General features: G+C 40.0%; 1 protein-coding gene across 1 annotated transcript in view; it reads right to left on the reverse strand.

Annotated features, from left to right (window-relative positions):
- Positions 1-22,169, reverse strand: part of MSH3 (mutS homolog 3) — a 290,671-nt gene that overhangs the window by 83,574 nt on the left and 184,928 nt on the right. Inside the window, exons 16-19 of the mRNA XM_077462464.1 lie at positions 20,932-20,996; positions 19,421-19,537; positions 3,737-3,844; positions 387-501 (exon numbers count right to left, since the gene is read on the reverse strand). Coding sequence (XP_077318590.1) covers positions 387-501; positions 3,737-3,844; positions 19,421-19,537; positions 20,932-20,996 — 405 coding nt within the window. The remainder of the gene's footprint in view (positions 1-386; positions 502-3,736; positions 3,845-19,420; positions 19,538-20,931; positions 20,997-22,169) is intronic.

The raw sequence follows: 22,169 nt of genomic DNA on the forward strand, positions 1-22,169 counted from the left end.
CACATTATTGTCTAATGTCATGCCTTGTGATGTTTTGCACAGCTCTCCCTGTAACTGCTATACTTGTTACTAACTGGAAAAATGAATTAAAAATAAATAATGAAATTGGGCAATTTGCGCCCCAACCACAAAACTGATTTACTTGACACAGTTGAGATTCTTAATAAATTGTAAATGTTTTCTATTTGAATACCCAATCATGTGTAGATGAAATAAAAGGAATTTGGCTTTCACATGATTGGATACTCGAAAAGAAATTTCATGCAATTTGTTATTACCTTTGTACATATCAGCATCAGTAATGCAAGACTTACTGGTGAGTTTGCAACATTTATATTAATCGATGCATACGACTACAAAATGCTTTCTTTTGGAGCTTTACCTACCGAGAGGCTGGTACTGTTCGGAACGTACTGGTTTTGTTCTTCAAGAAGTAAGTCAATTACTGGATGTCTACCGTTTTTAATGACTATTTCACATCCCTGGTCATGAACCGTAGGCCTGGAAACACATTTATACTAAGAATTACATGCTATTTTGTTAAGATAAAGTGTCTCACAGTTCTTGCACATTTTGATTAGGTAATGCAACTTGACTTATCAAAAAAATTAGAAAAATGTCAGCATTGCCTGAAGCAACCAATCAGAATACAGATGTCATTGCTTGTGCAGGGTCATAAAACTTTTAGGGAAACTTTCAAAAACAAATCTTTTTGCCTGCTAAAGATCCACACCTGCTGCACTATAAATGTAGGCTGTTTTAAAGTTCTTCAGAGTTCATGCTACCACTCTGCTAGCTTGGTTAGGCATCACAACATTGGTAACACCCACCCAGAGCCCTTTTTATTCTGTAAATCCATTCGAAACACCAAAAATGTATTCATGTATATAGAGCAGGAACTCCAAATGCAAGTATGGTTTCAAAATTGCAAAGACTTCCGGCAACTCCATTGTGTCTTCTTAAATCTTTATTGAGCACAGACAGCAGTGTGACATCAAAACGCTAACATGTTTCGGCAAAAGCCTTCCTCACATTGAGGAAGGCTTTTGCCAAAACATGTTAGCGTTTTGATGTCGCACTGCTGTCTGTGCTCAATAAAGATTTAAGAAGACACAATGGAGTTGCCGGAAGTCTTTGCAATTTTGAAACCATACTTGCATTTGGAGTTCCTGCTCTATATACATGAATACATTTTTGGTGTTTCGAATGGATTTACAGAGCACAGACAGCAGTGTGACATCAAAACGCAAACATGTTTCGGCAAAAGCCTTCCTCATAGCATTGAGGAAGGCTTTTGCCAAAACATGTTAGCGTTTTGATGTCGCACTGCTGTCTGTGCTCAATAAAGATTTAAGAAGACGCAATCGAGTTGCCAGCATTCTTTTTGCAATTTTGATGTATCGGACACAATGGCCTGAGCACCGTTATTCAGCTCATTATCCTATAAATATGTGGTAAAGCTTGGGTGAGTTTGTGTCCAAGTAAGATTTCAACCTTAAGAACTTGTGAGTAAATGCTCAGGCAATTATACTAGCTGAACTAAAATGGTTGCTCATTTGAGGCTTGTCCATTTTATGCACCAGCTTGAGCTGCACACAAAGTATAAATCCAAACTTCAGGTTCCTAATTTTTCTTAAAATGGTATTAAACCCAAAATCAAAAATATAATCTATTGCAGCTTACCAATTCTTAGATGTTGTGGGTGCATTTCGTTTTCTTTTTAGACCTTTCTCCCCTCTGTTTTCATCTGGTGATCTTGACAGTAATGCAGCTCCTGTAATAGAGTGTCCCCCACTCTAGATGAAGGATCACAGGAGCACTCTTTGGGCAGCAGCATAGTTAATTGGGGGGGGGAGCGTTAGATGTACTAGCAGATTTATATACACTAACAAGCTAAACTCCAGCGCACACTTTATAACCAGTTACAGCAAAAAAAAAACAAAAAAAAAACAGACTTACTGGGCAGATCACCAGGAGAAAATAAGAGAATTAAAGGCTAAAAAATAAAACTAATGTAGCCACCGCAATGTAGACTTGGAAAGCTGCAATATAATAAATGCTTTTGAGTTTAATAACTCTTTAAAAATATTTGTATTTGGTCTTTGCTACGGTAGTTACCGCCTCTTCTTCCTTCTCTGACAGTGTGAAGGTCTTGAACTGCGGCACACTGGTGCCACTTTCTACAGCATTCTCTTGTAAGCTCAGGGCAACCTAATGAAACATCACTTCCCCCAGAGATAAGCATCTAATACACAGGGCTCACATGAAGTGAGGTGAATGGGTGTCATTTAACCTTAAAGAGCACCGGCACAGGATTGAAATTTGATGAGTTTGCAGGGAACATGAAGATAAGGTGAGTATTGCAACTATTGCATTGTAAATTATTATTTTTTTTTTTTTACTTTGCTGGAAACTTGAAGTTGGGCTAGTATACTAAGAATTGCAGTTCTACTAGGCAACAAGTGAAACAAATCCCTGAGCTACTCATCAGAAAACATCACTCAATTTATCTTCAAGGAAGCACGTCATGAGTGAAATCCAAAGGCATTGTTTGAATGTTGTGCTAAAGCTTTGGCTTTAATACTTTAAAAATTACTGGCATGGAACAAGTACCGATGTGAGGAAATCAGACTTGACTTTTATTTAGCTCTTGCTTGCAAATGAGTTAAATACCAAAAACCAGAGAGTCACAACTTAGCATTTTCAGAAGACGGTTAGCAATCACTTCTATTGTTTTCATGATGTGTTTTCCTTATCCTGAATTCTCTAGATTCTCTTGTGCCCAGAATTCAATGAAGACCTCACAGGGTCACTGGGAGTACACTCCTTGACGTTTGAGCTTTGATTATTATTGGGGTATGTCTTGTATTATACCAATGACATTCAAAATCCCAAAGTAGGTTTATTTCAAATTTGTTTTTGGGAGAAACATTGTGGTATTGGTTCCATTTTTATGGTTTTCTGTATGCAAGAGACCCACATAACAAGATCACCAAATTATTAAAACAAGGGGCTATAGAAAATCACTTTAATACAATAATTATTGAATGAAAAACAGGAGCACTTGGCAGGTCGGCTCTATTCCCTGTATACATCCTAAAGTTGTTTTAAACTCAAAGTCCATACAACATTTAATGTGCTACTGCGATTTAAAAAAAAAAAAAAGTTTTTTTAAATCTGCAGCTTTTATTAAAAGAACACCTGGTAATCCTACCATGAAGGTACCCATGCACCCCTGGTGGAGACTATAGATCGTTCAAGCAAATGTGGAGACTATAAGGACCCATGTCGATACTCATTGCACAGGCAAGATCCATCATGGTCACCATCAGGAAGCTGAAGCAGTGTGGTGCCATTGACACTGGGGTTGATGCATGCATAGATAGGAGAAAATTCTGGAGATGATCAACACAATGATGCAAAAAAATAAAAAGAATAAAAAAAAGATAAAAAATTTGAAAACAGCGCGTTTATAAAAACAAATTCACAGAAATTTTTAATTTATTGTTAGCAAACTAAATGTCAGCTCTATAGGGTTTAATTTTCAATTTTAACTTGTGTACTTTAATTATGGTTATTGTAATTTTCTACAGAAACTAATTTTTAAACATTTTAAATCCAAATGCTGTGGGTGATCCCCTCACTTTTTTTTCCCCTCAGTTTGTTTTGTAAAGTACATTATATTAAATATACAAAAATATACAAAAATGAACATGCAGACACTAAACTGATTTACCTGCAATAACCGCCTTGTTTTGCTACTTCCGCCAGAGAGAAAATGCAGTCAGCAGTTGCTAGGTGATTAACAGCTTTAGACACTGAATGATAATGTTCTCCAAATTTGCTATAAATAAAACACTAATTAGAAACTTGAATCGTGTACAGGTAAGACTACTACAAAATGTATGTTATGGTAACCAAGTTAATGCCAGGAAATGAAAGATCACATGTAGCAGGAAATTAATACCTGCCAAAGCAAAGCATTCGTGCATTTTTCTATAACGTCATATGGAAAAAAAACGTAAGTTCAACAGTGGATATACAGTATAACAGTCTATGGGTCTGCTTCTTGTTTCTAAAAGCATTGTTTAGCAAGTACAAAATTGTTTTAAAATCCCTTGGGCACCTGGTCGCAAAAAGAGCCTGGATTTAGGCTCACCTGATTTATAAGGTTTCATTCAAACCTGCAAATAGGCCCGTCACAAACTACATGCAAGAATCCCAGGGGGGGAGAAGGGTTCTTAAGCCCCATACACACTATCAGATTTTCTGCAGATTTTTTCCTTCATATTTACCAAAACTATGTAGTGCAAGGTCCTGCCTGATTACATACAAATTGAAACTCCTAAGGATTGACCTCATATTATATGGTTTTGGTAAATCTGAAGGAAAAAAATCAGCAGAAAATCTGATAGTGTGTATGGGGCTTTAGAGATTAGCTGTGGAGGGCATCCCAATTGAAAGCAATGGGATTCTGCTGGTTCCTGCAGCTAATTGTGGCCACTAACATATAAGCACTCATGCAATGATAACCTGCCAGTGATTGGGTCTAGACGCAGACAGCAATTAACTGAAGGAGCTTGTACCCTACCATTGCTTTCAATGGGGCTGCTTCCCACAGCTAACTGCTGGGAACCCCCACTGTGGTTCTCTCATTTAATCGGTGTTGGACCCCATTCACATTCTGCCATTGCTTACATTGATAATAGGTTTGTAACTTCCATAAGCAGGTAAATGTTGAAGACATTAAAAATGTAATTTAACCAGAGGACCCACTGCGTATTTGCAGCATATGCAGTGAATCATCGGTTTAATTGTAACTGCTTAACATTTCATGGGCCTCGCAATTGCTGATCTTAGTATACCAGGAATGTTTCCAGATAAATATTAGCTGTACATTTGGGTTCCTATATTGACCCAGGTTTATAAAAAAAGGGCTCAATTTCAACCCTCCCTTTTTTCCACATATATACATGGGGATGGAGACATGTGTATGACATAATCAGGTTGGACTCAAGGGGGTCACTCCTTGCTTTGTTTTCAATGTAAACCCAATTTACAGAGATCTCTGCTACCATCTGATTATTAATAAAAATAAAAAAAACAGGGGTCACCGGAGATACTCAAGGTCACTGAAAACATAGGAGCACTCGGGTCACTGGAATCAAAGGAGACACATGAACACAGAAGCACCAAGGTTGTTGGAGACACCACAGACAGGTAGGGTGCTCAGTTTAGGTGTAACGAGCAACTCATCACCTAGCCCTTTAGATGGTGCTGTCTGCTGAATGGCTGTTGCACCTGCATTTCAGGTCAAAGCCATAACTGTTGGTGGTTGTGCTCTGGAGAGAAGACCAGACACTGAATCAAGGAGGAGGCGAGTGATAAGCTTTCCATGAAATCTAGGGAAAATAAGAATATGATCATAAAATCCCAACCCATTGATTACAGAAATAGATACAAGTCATAGTCTCTATTCATACCATTAGAACGAAGAGACTGTAACTTCTTAATCCATCATACCTCACTTTTCTTGAGTTTTAAAATTCTGTCACCCCCTCTTTTATCTCTGGATGCTTCCTCTAATACCATGAAAGCAAATCAGAATCTTTATGTCCCCTTTCTAGGCAATGTCTTGATACCGGTAAACCCAGCTGTTTAAGTCTTATCGTGCTGCAATGTTGGGCTGTTCTATCCTTGATCTTTTGTCTCATCTATATATATATCAAATTACAAGGGCATGTGAGGATATATACCACATATGAGGATTGGCATGTGTGGAATCCATTAATTACTACTTTTTCTCTACTGGTGGGATGAATGAAATGATCACCTTTGAGTAGCAAACTGCATTGAATGCAATTCAAAAACAGGGAAAACATCCCTTTCTTTTTCTACCCAGAAATGTCATTTTTGTTTCATGTGTATTGGTCCTAAATTCAGATTTGACTAAGGAATCCCTTAGAGTCTTATTACGCCAATAGGCTCTCATGGGGACTTGTTGTAAAATGTCAATCTGAGGATAGGACCGTTTCAGAAGGGGCCAATGTTTTTTAATGATATTAAAAATCTTTTCACTGTAACTATGAAACTGAAAAACAAATGATAATCTTGGTCTCTCCTGTTTTAGTTTTCTCAGAGTGCAAATCGCATCCTCTTTCTGAATTCTAATCAATTCCTGTGTAATCATCCTTTCTGGGTAACCTCGTTCCTTACATTTTTGGCACATCTCCTGTAGTCTCATTTGCCTTACTATCTCATTACTAGCAATGCCCTTAACCCTTAGTAGTTGACTTCTCACGATTGATTTAAACAAGGTGCATGATAGCAGTTAAACAATACGTTGATTCCTATCAGTGGGTTTAATATACAAATTTAGAATTAATACGACCCTGGTCAATACAGACCCTTGCATCCAGGAAAGGAATCGAATTACCACCAATGTTGATTTTAAACTGTATATCTGGGCTGAACCCATTCAACATCTCATCAAAGGTTTCAATGTTGCCCCGCCACACTGCAAAGACATTATCTATATAGCACCACCAGGTGGCGCAATGCCTCTGAAACAATTCCTTAATAAAGATGTGTCTGTGTTCAAATTCATTCATAAATGAGCAGGCGTATGGCGGGGCAACATTGGAGTCCATGTAAAATTGTTCTTTAAACAAAAAATAATTGTTACACAACACAACATGGAATAACTTCAAATAGCGTCACTTGGGCATCAGAATACTCATTACTATTTCTAATAAGTCCAATCGCAGCATCAATCCCTGCCTTATGTGGGATAGATGTATATAGACTTGTAACATCCCAAGTGACTAAGATTTCGTCACCATGGCATATGGGTTCTTCCCTGATTTTTGTTAAAAAGTCATTAGTGTCCCTAATGTAACATTTAGTGTTCTTCACAATGGGGGGGGCAGAATTTTACCAAGAAGTTGTGCCGTTGGAACAAAGATAGAGTCTCTCCCCGAGACTATGGAACGTCCTGGCGGAGATTGACTGTCCTTGTGTATTTTCGGCAACATATGCAGGACTGTAATCCGTGTATGGGATGGTAATAAGAATTCAAATAGGTCCCGGGAGATCAACCCATCCTTCAGTGCAGGTTTCAAAATGTTCTCCAATTGTTTCCTTATACCCCATGTGGGATCAGTAGTAACCTTTTTATATACCGTATGATCACTTAGCTGACAACTTAATTCATCTTCATACATTTGTGGATCCATGATCACTACTGTGCGCCCCCTTTGTCAGCTGGTTTCAGTACTATATCATCACATTTGCTTAAGTTTTTCTAAGCAAACCTTTCTTTCTGTGACAGGTTGTTCGGTATATGATCCCTGTAGTCAACTTGAGAGAGCTCCTTAACAAAAGGTTTCCACTGGGTCTTACAATTCAATGCATCCTCCAATGGTTTCCCATATGTAAATGGTCTTTGAATAAAGTGCACCTTCCACCTTATTTTACAAAACAATCTATAAAGGTCTTAATCAAGTAAAAAAGGATTTAAATAGCTTTTGGGACAAAAGGAGAGGCCGCAATTTATCAGTCCTACCTCCTAAGACAATAAAACCCATCTGGATATGTTATGGACTAGATCTCCTTTGCTCATCCAGACCTCCTGCTTCATCTCTACTGAGTCGGGATCTGGTTTGCAACCAGGGGGAGGGGGGGGCCTCCTCTCCGACCTGACTGTAAAAAATTTGAGGCGGAATCTGTGCCTGTGTTAGTGGAGGAATTATCCGAAACATCCCTCCTAGTGCTTCCATAGTCCAAGCGACCTCGTCGGTTGTATAGACGGGGCCATCTGTAAACTTGATTACGCTCATAATATTCGATGTCACGATCAAATTTATTCCTCTTTGTTATTTCCAAATTGGAGCAATGTTTAGTCACATTTTCATCCACCAAATCCTTACATTTAGTGAATGCCTCAGCTGTCAACAATGATTTCAAATCCTGTTCGACTTTAGAAAATTGTTCCAATAGTAAAATCAGTTCCTTACGTAAAAATGAAATGGTAAGGGTCATCAAATCAAAAGAACACTTATTCAGAATCTGCATGAAGGTATTTTTATATTCATCATTATCACTGGAAAGTGTAGGGACATACTTCATCCGTAGACCCCTTGGAATTCTCTGTACCCGAGGTATTCTGCCAAGGTCAATCTATGTAGTTCCAAAGAAGTATCTTTTTTCTGCAATTTCTCCCAAACAGGAGTATTATGGGTATGTGTGTTCTCAACAACAAAAAATTCCTTGAACCAGATATTTGGGACATAATCGGGTTCAGCCCAGATATACAGTTTGTTGTTTTGTTTAACAGCTATCATCCACCTTATGTGTTTAAATCGATTGTGAGAAGTCAACTACTAAGGGTTAAGCACATTGTTAGTAATGAGTTAGTATGGCAAACAAGACTACAGGAGATGTGCCAAAACTTTAAGGAACCAGGTTACCCAAAGAGGATGATTACACAGGAGCTGATTCGAATTCAGCAAGAGGATGCGATTTGCACTCTGAGAAAAGGAAAACAGGAGAGACCAAGATTATCATTTGTTTTTCAGTTTCATAGTTACAGTGAAAAGATTTTTAAAATATTTAACATCGCAGCACGATAAGACATAAACAGCCGGGTTTTACTGGTATCAAGACATTTCCTAGAAAGAGGACATAAAGATTCTGATTTGCATTTCATGGTATTAGAGGAAGCATCCAGGGATAAAAGAGGGGGCGACCGAATTTTAAAACTCAAGAAAAGTGAGGTATGGTGGATTAATAAGTTACAGTCTCTTCATCCTAATGGTATGAATAGAGACTATGACTTGTATCTATTTCTGTAATCAATGGATTGGGATTATATGATCATATTCTTCTTTTCCCTAGATTTCATGGAAACGACATGGAAGTTGAGATTGGGAATATTACTTTGATGATGATCATGTGAAAATAATGTTCTGATGTAGCACTTTTGATAATTATTTGGACTTTATTGTTGATAGTGATGTGCATCTGGAGATGGGCGTGGGATGTTAGATGTTTACAGTTTAAGATATTATGTTTCATGCGGTATATATATGTCATTCCCCTCCCATCTTCAGTGTACTCTATAGTTAAATTCTTGTTTGACTAGGTTCTTTTGATTTATATGTTTATTAATGGATCTGTTTTTTCACATAGTAGGTATAGGGTTTAGTTAATTCAGCAAGAGGATGAGATTTGCACTGAAAAGTGAAAAGATTTTTAATATCATTAAAAAACATTGGCCCCTTCTGAAACAGTCCTATCCTCAGATTGACATTTTGCAACAAGTCCCCATGAGAGCCTATTGGCGTAATAAGACTCTAAAGGATTCCTTAGTCAAATCTGAATTTAGGACCGATACACATGAAACAAAAATTACATTTCTGGGTAGAAAAAGAAAGGGATGTTTTCCCTGTTTGAATTGCATTCAATGTAGTTTGGTACTCAAAGGTGATCATTTCATTCATCCCACCAGTAGAGAAAAAGTAGTAATTAATGGATTCCACACATGCCAATCCTCATATGGCATGTCAAGCCTCATACGGTATGTAAGGATAATTGGGTTGCATGTTTGTGGTGGCACACTCTTTTTTTTGGGATAAAGGTATGCGTTTCATGATAGTACGTTACACATAGCCAGATAAGCCTGATGAAGAGCGTTGTCCCTCGTAACTGTACAGTGGCTTGCTTACAGATTTGTAAATTTTTTCTAAAATATATACACTTTATTATATAAATATCTATAATATATATATATATATATATATATATATATATATATATATATATTATATATTATATATATTAGGGTTGTTACTGATTAAAAATGTTGTGTTCCATTAATCGATTTTTTTTAATCGATTAATCGACTAATTTTGATTAATTATAACGCACATACAGATTTAAATACTTTTAGCTGATCTCCTTGCATTGCAAGTCTGCATAAGTCAGTGGTAAATGTGGTATACACTATATACAATCACCTGACACTAGTTAGGTTCCACAATCCATGACTTAACTACACAGTTCACACAAACATTTTAAATTCAAACTGCAGCACTGAAATAAGTATTTTTTTTTTCCACAGTAGCGTGACAATCCCTCCACCTCCGGTCTAACTAATCCCTCTCACCTTATGGCATGGACCCCTGTGCAAACAGGTGGTCATGCATGCGGGTATCAAAAGGGTTAACACGGGCCATAAACTTCTCTCACAATCTCAGGTCATGGGTAGAAAGAAAAGATCTAAGTGCTCACCGCTTAAGTATAAGATTAAATGTGTGTGTTCAAAGTCAAACTACTCACATAAAGATGATAAAAACACAGCATGTAAAGCTGACAATCATGTTAGTTCCGTAGGGTGGCAGCAGCGGCTGGCGTCATGTGTAGCTCCTCCCCCGTACATGTTACGTTCAATCAAAAACTTCAACGTCACCGGACTCCTCCCCCCTTCCCTTTGTTAGCAGACGGAGGCACTTGGGGAAGGGGGGAGGAGTCTGGTGACGTCCCCGGATCTCCGGCGGAACTCCCTGAAGACCCGGGAAGTCGGCAGAGAGGTAAGTATTGGTCAAAAGAATTTTGATCGATCAAAAAAATTAACGATTAATCGGGGAATTCATCTTTAAATTTTCACAGCCCTAATATATATATATATATATATATATATATATATATATATATATATATATATATATATATATATTAGGGGTGCAACGGATCATCACCAATCTGTAATCCGGTTCCTCTCTCCCCTCTGTGTAGTGATCTGTACAGTGGAGGGGAGAGATCAGATGGCAGCAGCACTGAGAGCTGGACCTGTAGTGCCCACAGCGCTGCTCTGTGACAATTGCAGTCACATCCCTCCATACTCTGGCAATAGTCTGCAATACCCTGCCAATACTCTGCAATACCCAGCCATGCTCAGCCATACCCAGCCATGCTCCATACTCTCCATTAAAGTGGGGGAGATGATGTGGAAATTACAGTGGGGGAGATGACGTGGATATTACAGTGGGGACTATATGGTGGTGGAATTTTCACAGGTTTTTGCAAATTCAATTATTATTTGCTGATCCGAAAAATAATCCGATACATGACTCTGATCTGAGGAACGATCCGATAGTTTTTTGATCCACTGCACCCTATATATATATATATATATATATATATATATATATATATATATATATATATATATATATATATATATATATATATACACACATACACACACACACACACACACACAGTGCTTTGCGAAAGTATTCGGCCCCCTTGAACTTTTCAACCTTTTGCCACATTTCAGGCTTCAAACAAAGATATAACATTTTTATTTTTTGTGAAGAATCACCAACAAGTGGGACACAATTGTGAAGTGGAACGAAATCTATTGGATTTTTGAAACTTTTTTAACTAATAAAAAAATGAAAAGTGGGGCGTGCAAAATTATTCGGCCCCCTTGCGTTAATACTTTGTAGAGCCACCTTTTGCTGCGATTACAGCTGCAAGACGCTTGGGGTATGTCTCTATCAGTTTTGCACATCGAGAAACTGAAATTCTTGCCCATTCTTCCTTGCAAAACAGCTCGAGCTCAGTGAGGTTGGATGGAGAGCGTTTGTGAACAGCAGTTTTCAGCTCTTTCCACAGATTCTCGATTGGATTCAGGTCTGGACTTTGACTTGGCCATTCTAACACCTGGATACGTTTATTTGTGAACCATTCCTTTGTAGATTTTGCTGTATGTTTGGGATCATTGTCTTGTTGGAAGATAAATCTCCGTCCCAGTTTCAGGTCTTTTGCAGACTCCAACAGGTTTTCATCCAGAATGGTCCTGTATTTGGCTGCATCCATCTTCCCCTCAATTTTAACCATCTTCCCTGTCCCTGCTGAAGAAAAGCAGGCCCAAACCATGATGCTGCCACCACCATGTTTGACAGTGGGGATGGTGTGTTGAGGGTGATGAGCTGTGTTGCTTTTACGCCAAACATATCGTTTTGCATTGTGGGCAAAAAGTTCGATTTTGGTTTCATCTGACCAGAGCACCTTCTTCCACTTGTTTGGTGTGTCTCCCAGGTGGCTTGTGGCAAACTTTAGACGAGACTTTTTATGGATATCTTTGAGAAATGGCTTTCTTCTTGCCACTCTTCCATAAAGGCCAGATTTGTGCAGTGTACGACTAATTGTTGTCCTATGGACACTCTCCCACCTCAGCTGTAGTTCTCTGCAGTTCATCCAGAGTGATCATGGGCCTCGTGGCTGCATCTCTGATCAGTCTTCTCCTTGTCTAAGCTGAAAGTTTAGAGGGACGGCCAGGTCTTGGTAGATTTGCAGTGGTCTGATACTCCTTCCATTTCAAAATGATCGCTTGCACAGTGCTCCTTGGGATGTTTAAAGCTTGGGAAATCTTTTTGTATCCAAATCCGGCTTTAAACTGCTCCACAACAGTATTACGGACCTGCCTGGTGTGTTCCTTGGTCTTCATGATGCTCTCTGCGCTTTCAACAGAACCCTGAGACTATCACAGAGCAGGTGCATTTATACAGAGACTTGATTACACACAGGTGGATTCTATTTATCACCATCAGTCATTTAGGACAACATTGGATCATTCAGAGATCCTCGCTGAACTTCTGGAGTGAGTTTGCTGCACTGAAAGTAAAGGGGCCGAATAATTTTGCACGCACCACTTTTCTGTTTTTTATTTGCTAAAAAAGTTTAAAATATCCAATAGATTCCGTTCCACTTCACAATTGTGTCCCACTTGTTGGCGATTCTTCACAAAAAATTACATTTTTATATCTTTATGTTTGAAGCCTGAAATGTGGCAAAAGGTTGAAAAGTTCAAGGGGGCCGAATACTTTCGCAAGGCACTATATATATATATATATATATATATATATACACATACACACACACACACACACACACACACACACACACACACACACACACTTACATACTCACTGAAAAGGCATCTACCACTGAGCTAGACATCCCCCAATGGCACACTATATAAATATACATAGCTACACACATACAGAATTATTTTTTCGATGTTTGCCTAAAGATCACAATAAAGCGTACGCTTACATTCCATGCAGAAAAATAAATGCATCTTAAAGGGACTTTACACTTTCAACGTGCACTGCCACTGCAACATGCAGTGGCTGATAAGTTTGAGATATAAACTAAAATATTATATAAATAGCTGTTGGTAAATAGGAATCCTAGGTATATTTTCAACACAATCTGTATGTTTAGGCAAGGGACAATGGTAAATACCTTATACATGCTGTAAAATATTAGGAAGACATAAAGCAACATTACATAGAGCTCTGTAAACAACAGAATTAGAATTGCATTTTACCTTGTTTAATACGCCATAGCCGTTTTACCAGTAAATAAGAATGTTGAAAGTGTACAATAATTCCCTTATGGTTACTGACATCACTAGAAGCATCTATCAAATTGATTAATAAAACCAATTTTACTCTCCACCAACTGACTTCTCTAGGGTAATTTAACAGTAAACCAGTAGTGTCCAAAGGCTACGTTCTGATAACAGAGATATATGAACGGGTTAGAGAACTATTGTACAAGTGAAATTAAAGCTTTATTTTTCCGTTGCTATATAGAGTAAACCCTGACCGTATTTGTGTATATGGAGATCTAAACTGTCACATATTTATTACATGACAAATGTATTTGTCATGTAATTGTTAATATTTAGAAGGAGAATTTAGTCCCAAAAAAATAAAAATAAATAAATCATAATTTAATGCAATACTACATTCATATAATACTGTATATTATATAATTATAATATTTTAGCGCTGTGTAGCAGGATGTAGAAACTTCTGCTGAGTTCAGGTTTACCAAAACCATGTAGTGCAAGAGCCTGCCTGATTGCATATCAATTTAAACTCTTAAGGTTTAACCTCATATTATATGGTTTTGGTAAATCTGAAGGAAAAACCCAGCATAAAACCTAATAGTGTGTATGGGGCATTAGAGCAGTTTTCAGCAGCAGGTTTCCGCAGGGAGCACCGATAATTAAAAAAAACACTATAAGGCTCCATGCACACTGGGCATTAAAATAACTTTATAAAAACACCAGTAGCTTTGCAGTGAGTCTTTTTTTTTTGCAATAGCGTTTATTAGCGTTTTTTTCCCCCGATGAATCAAAAACATTGAACGCTGGTGAGCCAGAAATGTAGGCAGAGAGCAGAGGCAGGCGCAGCCGACAGGAATCCTCACTGGGTCGAGGATACTCCACTCCGCTGAGTGAAGCACAGTGCAGGAACTTCTTCTGGCATTGGCTTCATTCCGAGGAGCCTTTGATGGGATCCTCTACTGGCTCCTCTGGGCCCTTGGGCAGTGCCCGATGGGTCAGTCTGCCCCTGCACCTTTGGCTATCATGGTAGCCATACAAGAAAGTGATACCCTAGAGTTACCTAAAGGCCTGGATCAGTTTGGGCTTTTGCCAGTGGGTAATAGCAGCTGGATTCTAACATTACTTTGAGACACTGCGTATATTTAGACCAGCCTTCAGGTTTCTTCAAGGGTGCCTTGGAAAAATGCCTAAAATTGGCCCAAAAATGTACACAGGTGGATCAAGCCTGCTTTTTAGTTACACAAAGCCACAGGTTTTTATTGTGCACCATTTGAACCTTCCAGCTACCGATGTCCTAATAACCAGTGAGGTCATCAGCGTTGATCGCCTGCACAGCTTCCTTGTTTGACCACCCCCTGCCCTTCTCCATCAATACTGGGGTCACATTAGCTGAGTGATGGAGAGAAGCTGAGGGAGAAGAGAAATATTGGAATACTAGCCAGTACTAGTTTGCATAAGTGTATTTGCTTTGAAAGAATAAATCATCTTGAATGTTGGGTGTCCTACATGTCGATGCTGCCGCATTATGTAAAACTATTTGAAATCTTTTATATATTTCAGAATGGGGTGCCTTGAGTCCATAATTTTAAAGGGTGCCTTGAGACTGTCCATAATTTTAAAGGGTGCCTTGACTGAAAAAATGTTGTGAAGCACTGATTAAGAGTACCGTATATACTCGAGTATAGGCCGACCCGAATATAAGCCGAGGCCCCCAATTTACCCCCCAAAAAACTGGCAAACTTATTGACTCGTGTATAAGCCGAGGGTGAGACATGCCTGTCCATCCCTGTGTGTGTGTCCGTCCATCCCTGTGTGTCCGTCCATCCCTGTGTGTCCGTCCATCCCTGTGTGTCCGTCCATCCCTGTGTGTCCGTCCATCCCTGTGTGTCCGTCCATCCCTGTGTGTCCGTCCATCCATCCATCCCTGTGTGTGTGTGTCTCCATCCATCCATCCATCCCTGTGTGTGTCTCCATCCATCCACCCATCCCTGTGTGTGTGTGTGTGTGTGTGTATGTGTGTGTGTGTGTGTGTGTGTGTGTGTGTGTGTGTGTGTGTGTGTGTGTGTGTGTGTGTGTGTGTGTGTGTGTGTGTGTGTGTGTGTGTGTGTGTGTGTGTGTGTGTGTGTGTGTGTGTGTCCAGCCTACCTTTGTCCCGAGCCTCCGTCCCGTGCCTTGCCTCCTTGCCTCCGTTCCGTCCCGTGCCGTGCCTTGCCTTGCCGTCGTGTCGTGCCTTGCCTTGCCTCCGTCCCGTCCCGTGCCGTGCCGTGCCGTGCCGTGCCGTGCCGTGCCGTGCCGTGCCGTGCCTTGCCTCCGTCCCGTGCCCTCTTCGGCGGCCATTGTAAAATTCAAAAGCCGCGCCTCCTCCTTCGCCTGTGATAGGCGGAACACTGAATTTCCCAGCAGCCTGTGTTCCGCCTATCACTGCCTTCGTATCATCCTCGTCCGTAGTACGAGGATGATACGATGTCCGTGATAGGCGGAACACAGGCTGCTGGGAAATTCAGTGTTCCGCCTATCACAGGCGAAGGCGGAGCCGGAGGAACGGCTTTTGAATAGAATGGCCGCTGTCTGTCTGCTCGACACGCTGATCGAGCGGGCAGACAGCGATGACTCGAGTATAAGCCGAGGGGGGCACTTTCAGCCTCAAAAAAGAGGCTGAAAATCTCGGCTTATACTCGAGTATATACGGTACTTTGATTTGGCCTGCAGTTAAAAGTGAAACGAAACCCTCCTATCCTTCATAGACAGGCTGCCATCTTAGTCTCTGTTTGCCGTGGTGCTGCACAAATGAACAGTTATGCCACCAGCCATTTAACGGCTTGACAGATTTGTTGAGAGTGTAAAGCCACTGTGACAGGTATTGACGGAATCCCATGAATGTAATCATTTTGGGAAAAAATTAAATCTATGGGTTTAGTTCCGCTTTAACCTCCTTATGCAAGCGGATTTTACATCCCCAACACAAATCTTTAATCCGGCATTGCTTATATCTCCAAAGTACCAGAAGATGTTTAACATAAACAAAATACATTGTCTTTCCAAGAACCCTTTCACACGAGCACCTTCTATTCCAATCAGCATGGGATCTGTGAGCCGATCCTCCGCTGATCAAAGCAGAGCAGGGGGATGACAGGTCTGTGTCGCCTCAGTTTATGCAGTGTGAACATGAGCAGACCCAGCTCTGTTATATGGGTGGCTGGGGGTAAACAGACTATTAAATATTGAAAAAAATGCTAAAAGTATTTAAAAATAAGGCCAAGACATTATTTTTGTTTAGAGTAGGAAATGGTTTTGGAAAAGGTTTTTAATTGCCACCCGTCTCCCATTAAAGAGACTTGCCTTTGCCTGTCTAACACACAACAGAGAGAGAGAAAATTTAATTTTTACACAGTTGTCACCAAAACCAGTATCCAGTTTGGAAGAATTTTTCAGCTATTTGTGATCTGGTAACAACCCAATATTTCGGATTTTTTTCCCCTTTTAGTGCTGGCTACAGTGGCCACCAGAACTAAGGGAGGGAGAGCCCCCCCTAACAGGAACACCAGTAAGAGCCTAAAAAGGGGTTACGACCCTTTCACATGCTATCCAAAACAAAAAAAAAATGGCTTTGGTTACCCCTTCAAGGATAAGTTCACCTTTAAAAATAAATGCACATCTTTTGCAGTTAAAAAAATGTGCATTATTTTTTTACTTTTAGTCTGCAAAGCATTGCACCCGCAATCATCAGATCACGGGTGCCATGCAGGACTCCGGCAGACTTGTCAGTGTATCTATCTGCTTGTACCTCGTATGGGCAGGCAGATATACATTGACAGGAAGAGACGATGAACTACCAGGAGTACTAACAGCACTATGATAGTTCATTGAGAACTAAAAGCTGTTGCTACTTGTAGTTTCCCAGTCACAGAAATTTGAATAAATGATGCAGCCGGGTGGGCAGAGCAGTTCTTTTTTAACCACATGCCTACCAGCCGCTGTGTGGCCACGCCCCCCGCTCGCCCATGCGAGTGCCCGGTGGTCTCGATCACCGCCAGGCTCCCACAGAGACACGGAGAACCTGGAACTGTGTGTGTAAACACACAGTTTCCGGTTCTCTGAGGGGAAAAGTGACATATCGTCTGTTCATACAGAGTATGAACAGCAATCTGTTATCTTCCCTGCACAGTCCCCATCCCCCTTCAGTTAGAACACAAACTAGGACACACTTAACCCCTTCACTGCCCGTGACATTTTTACAGTAATGAATGCATTTTTAATCGCACTGATTGCTGTATTAATGCCAATGGTCCCAAAAATATGTCAAAATTGTCTGACATGTCCGCCATAATATCGCAGTCACGATAAAAATCGCAGCCACTACTAGGAAAAAAAATATATATATATAATAAAAATGCTATAAATCTATCCCCTATTTTGTAGACGCTATAACTTTTGTGCAAACCAATCAATATGCACTTATTGCGATTTTTTATCGCAAATATGTAGAAGATTAAATATCAGCCTAAACTGAGGAAAAATAAATCTTTTTTTTTATATATTTTTGGGGGACATTATAGAAAATAAAATAATGTGTTTTTTCCAAAATTGCTGCTCGTTTTTTTGTTTATAGTGCAAAAAATAAAAACCGCAGAGTTGATCAAATACCACAAAAAGAAAGCTCTATTTATGGGGGAAAAAAATTTTGGTGCAACGTCGCACAACCGCGTAATTGTCAGTTAAAGAGTCACAGTGCCAAATCGCAAAAAGTGCTCTGGTCAGGAAGGGGATAGAATATTCCGGGGCTGAAGTGATTAAATAGTGACAGGAAGTGGGGGAGAAGATCCCCCGCTTGCTTTAACTAGAGGCAGAGTGGGCAGCGGCTGCAAGGGTGAGAACGGATTACACCCTAAAAATGGGTGGAACGTGTAACATGTTCTCAAAAGTGAACTTATCTTTTAAAGCCTAAATACAGCCAAAAAAAATAAACACACAAGGGATGTAAAACAGCATGAGGGACATACAGTAACTTAGAATCAATAGGTCGTGTCCCTTGTGCTGATGCCTCTTCTGTTAGGGGACATCCCCTCTGTCCATAAACTACGGCTGCAACCTTCTGGTGTGGCGGGGATTTAGGGAACTTAGGAGAGCTGTCACAGACTCCCATTAAGAATGCCCGACTATACCTGCCCTTTGTGTCCAGCTAATCCAGTCATAGAAGCCATTTTACAACTTCTATGAATGAAACTGGATCTATAAATGGAGGAGGGGTGGTTGATTGAGAGGTCCGCCTACCCCATTCATAGATTATTTTTTATTTAAAGAAGCTTTGATAAATGGAGCAGCTCAGAAAAGGTGGGCATAGTCGGGCACTTTTGATAAAAGCCTGTGACCCGCAGTTCTAAGCGATAAAGTCTAGTTTTTTTTTGTTAAAAAATAAACAAACATGTTATACTTACCTGCCCTGTGCAGTGGTTTTGCACAGAGCAGCGGATCCTCCTCTTCTCAGGTCTTCGGCACTCCTGGTCCCTCCCTCCTGTTGTGCCCCCACAGCAAGCAGCTTGCTATGGTGGCACCCGAGCCAAGCCGCAGCCCCACCAGGTCTCTCTCCTCATTGGCTCCCCGCCTTTGATTGACAGCAGCGGGAGCCAATGGCACATCTCAGCCAATGAGGATGGCGCGTTTTGGACAGCCCTACCACAGTAAAGACATTAGTTACGCGAGCTCCTCAGCCAGTTGCATTTCATACTATGCTGGCAGAGAATACAGAAATGAGGGTAGTGATCTATGTTGTGTATTGAGCTAATCCAAATGTCATCACTTGGCTCCTAATACCAAGATTTCATGGCACATGTTTTATGTTAAAAGACCATTTCATTCTTAAGATTGGTGTATATCAAGCCAGAGCGTAATAACTCTCCCATTCTGTTGCTGGACCAATGATGTTAGTCTCTGGTACAGCAATCCAGCACTACAAGCAAACGGTCTATAAATGTTTAGACTGTTTGAAGAACTCACTCAAGAAAACGTAGCCATTCAGTATTGCAGTCAAGGACTAACTGCTCCCGAAGCCGATTCAGATGTCTGTAATGTTCTACAATAAAAGGAGAGTGGAAGCGACTGACAGCCTTTGTACTGAGAAGAGAGAAAAGAAGAAATCAAGGTTACTAAGAAATCAGTTATGTAATCACTGAGAACAATTCGACTAAATTTTTTTATTTATTTTCTTGAACTTCCACCAAACCTTCGAATAAATGGATTGCAATAAAAAATAGCTCCATTATGGAGAACTTAGGCTCGGTTGATTCATATATCCCTTTTTATAAATAGAGCAGCAGGTTACTATGGTGAAGAGCACTGAGAATGTCTTTCATGGAATACATAATACAAGTTTGCGAACATAAGGACATTTTTATGAACTGAACAAATAAAATGCTGTACCCCCCCCCCCCCAAAACAATCTTGTTTAGGAACGTGAAAAGGATTATGCTCATTTGAATAAATATGTGCTGTGTAACTGTTCCCACTGGATTATGGTAATTGGATCACATTTAAATTTAAATAAAGGGCAATAAAATGAACATGTGCTTACTTGTTATGACAGGGTTATTGGATATGAATGTTGGTGCAGCAAACGCTCACGATTCAAAAAGCGGAAAAAAAAAAAGAGGGCTGCCAGTGTTGGGGTGCATTCACACCCGAGCGATGCAACGTGATGCATTTTGCGTATTTTGGCAAGACAGTCTTTTTGGCACGACAGCCCATTGACTTGAAAAGGCTGCCTGTCACGCGACAAACGTGGCAACAGAGCTGAAGTACTCATTTTTGGCACTGAGCCGAGCGCGTTTGGAGACATGCGTTTTTTCCTGTGACAAAATGTGTCACTGCTACCCTTTTGGGGTGCAATTAGTAAACAATTATTTATTGTTTTGGAATGTTATTAGCAGGTTTCTGCATGCGTTTCCAAGTCACTCAGGTGTGAATGCACCCTTAGAGCTTACTCACTTCTCTCCCTCCTTGAAACGTCCAGGTAAAAATGTAGTCGCACTGTGTAGATGTTATTCTATTACCGGCAATTGCGGGCCGGCATTCCTTCTCTCCAGCTCTTCCATTGCAGCAGTGGGAGCTGTGCAGGCATCAAACTAATATGGGGGCTCTCGCTGCCCAACCATACAATATTTCCACAAGTGCGCAAGATGGAGCATCAGGGCACAAATGAATTCACAACTCTGTGTTTGCATCTGCGCAGTGGGACTAATATGTTAGTGCTTCTGCCCACTGGGAAAAATTGTTTGCCATAAACAGACCCCTCAATACAGGGAGAATGGTAACCATATCTTAAAGGATAAGTTCATCTTTGGGAACATGTTACATGCATGTTCCACTTGTTTTTAGGTGGAATGCTTTCCAGACTTCTACAAATAAAAAACTTAACTTGCAAACAAAATTTGATTTAGATTTTTTTTTTAAACAGTGAATTTATCCTTTAACAGGAACAACATATATACAATAGCAAATCAAACACATACCTGCTTACAGTGACCCAGTTGGATGGCACTTTAGACACCAAGGAATTCTTCACTTCTATTAAAAACTTAAAAAAAATAAAAAATCAATACAAGTAAAATAAAATTTACAGCATAACAAGAAAATGCAACCTAGGTTTTGTAGTAAAGATGCAAGAAAATGAAAAGGTACGATCACAAAAGTACCAAACACCGTTAGGGTTGTTAACAACCAATTTTAACGCACAACCATAATCAATTTTGATTAAAGAAAACCTGTACTAAAAAAACAAACTGGTCATTACTTACTCCTGCCTGAGAATGCAATCCTGTTACTTATTCCCTCCAAAAAAATGAAATGCATTTTTTTACATTAAACTTCAAATACTATGATAGCTAGACAACAAGGACATACAATATAGCTATCCCGCATTGTACCCCAGTAGCATGACCCCAAACTCTTCGTTTCAGCGCCCCCCTCTCTAAACTGCTCCCCCAGAGCATGCCTAACCTATAGGTATCTAAAAAAGGATTTATTCGGTATTGTGTATGGCTAATAGACTTTATTCCACACCTTTCCCATTCCTTAGTTGTCCCCACCTTCTGGATGTCTCCCAGATTTCTATTCTCTCATTGCGGGTGGATGTGTTTAGTATACACTGTGAATCCCTTATACCCCAGCAGTGTCTTCACTGTATTTGATACTCTCACCATTAAGCTTACTGTGGAGAGCCTAGAAGACAAAGAGCCCGCCTCCATGGCTTCCACCATTAATCCAGGCGGAGTGGTTTGTAGCAACATTTCCCTCCCTACATATCCCCTTACAACCCATTACACCCTCCCATATGCTGTAACTGTCGCAAGGAAATAACTGAGGGTGTGGAAGTGCAACCCCTCCTTCCTGCCTTTGGAATTGGAGGATATGTAAGCAGATTCTTGTCAGACCACCTTTCCAGATTAATTCTCTAAAGATAACATCTAACTTTTGGAACCACTTTTTGTATACCTACACTGGCGAATTATGTAATGCATACAAAAGCTGTAGCATCCATAGCATTTTAATCAAGTTACATCATTCTGCTACTGATAATGGGTGACGTTTCCATATTTAGATTTTTCCTCTGAATTTTTCCAGAAGTGGGACAATATTATTTGTGATATACTGTTTGGGGTCTCTTGTAATGTTAATTCCCAAATATTTAATTTTGTCCACTATTTGAATTTGAGCAACCTCCCCAGGCAAAGGATCCCCCAGGGGGTCG

This window comes from Lithobates pipiens, unplaced genomic scaffold (assembly GCF_037356315.1).
Source record: "Lithobates pipiens isolate NorthernLeopardFrog02 unplaced genomic scaffold, aLitPip1_a1.2 Scaffold_3, whole genome shotgun sequence".
In the NCBI taxonomy this organism is placed as follows: Eukaryota; Metazoa; Chordata; class Amphibia; order Anura; family Ranidae; genus Lithobates; species Lithobates pipiens.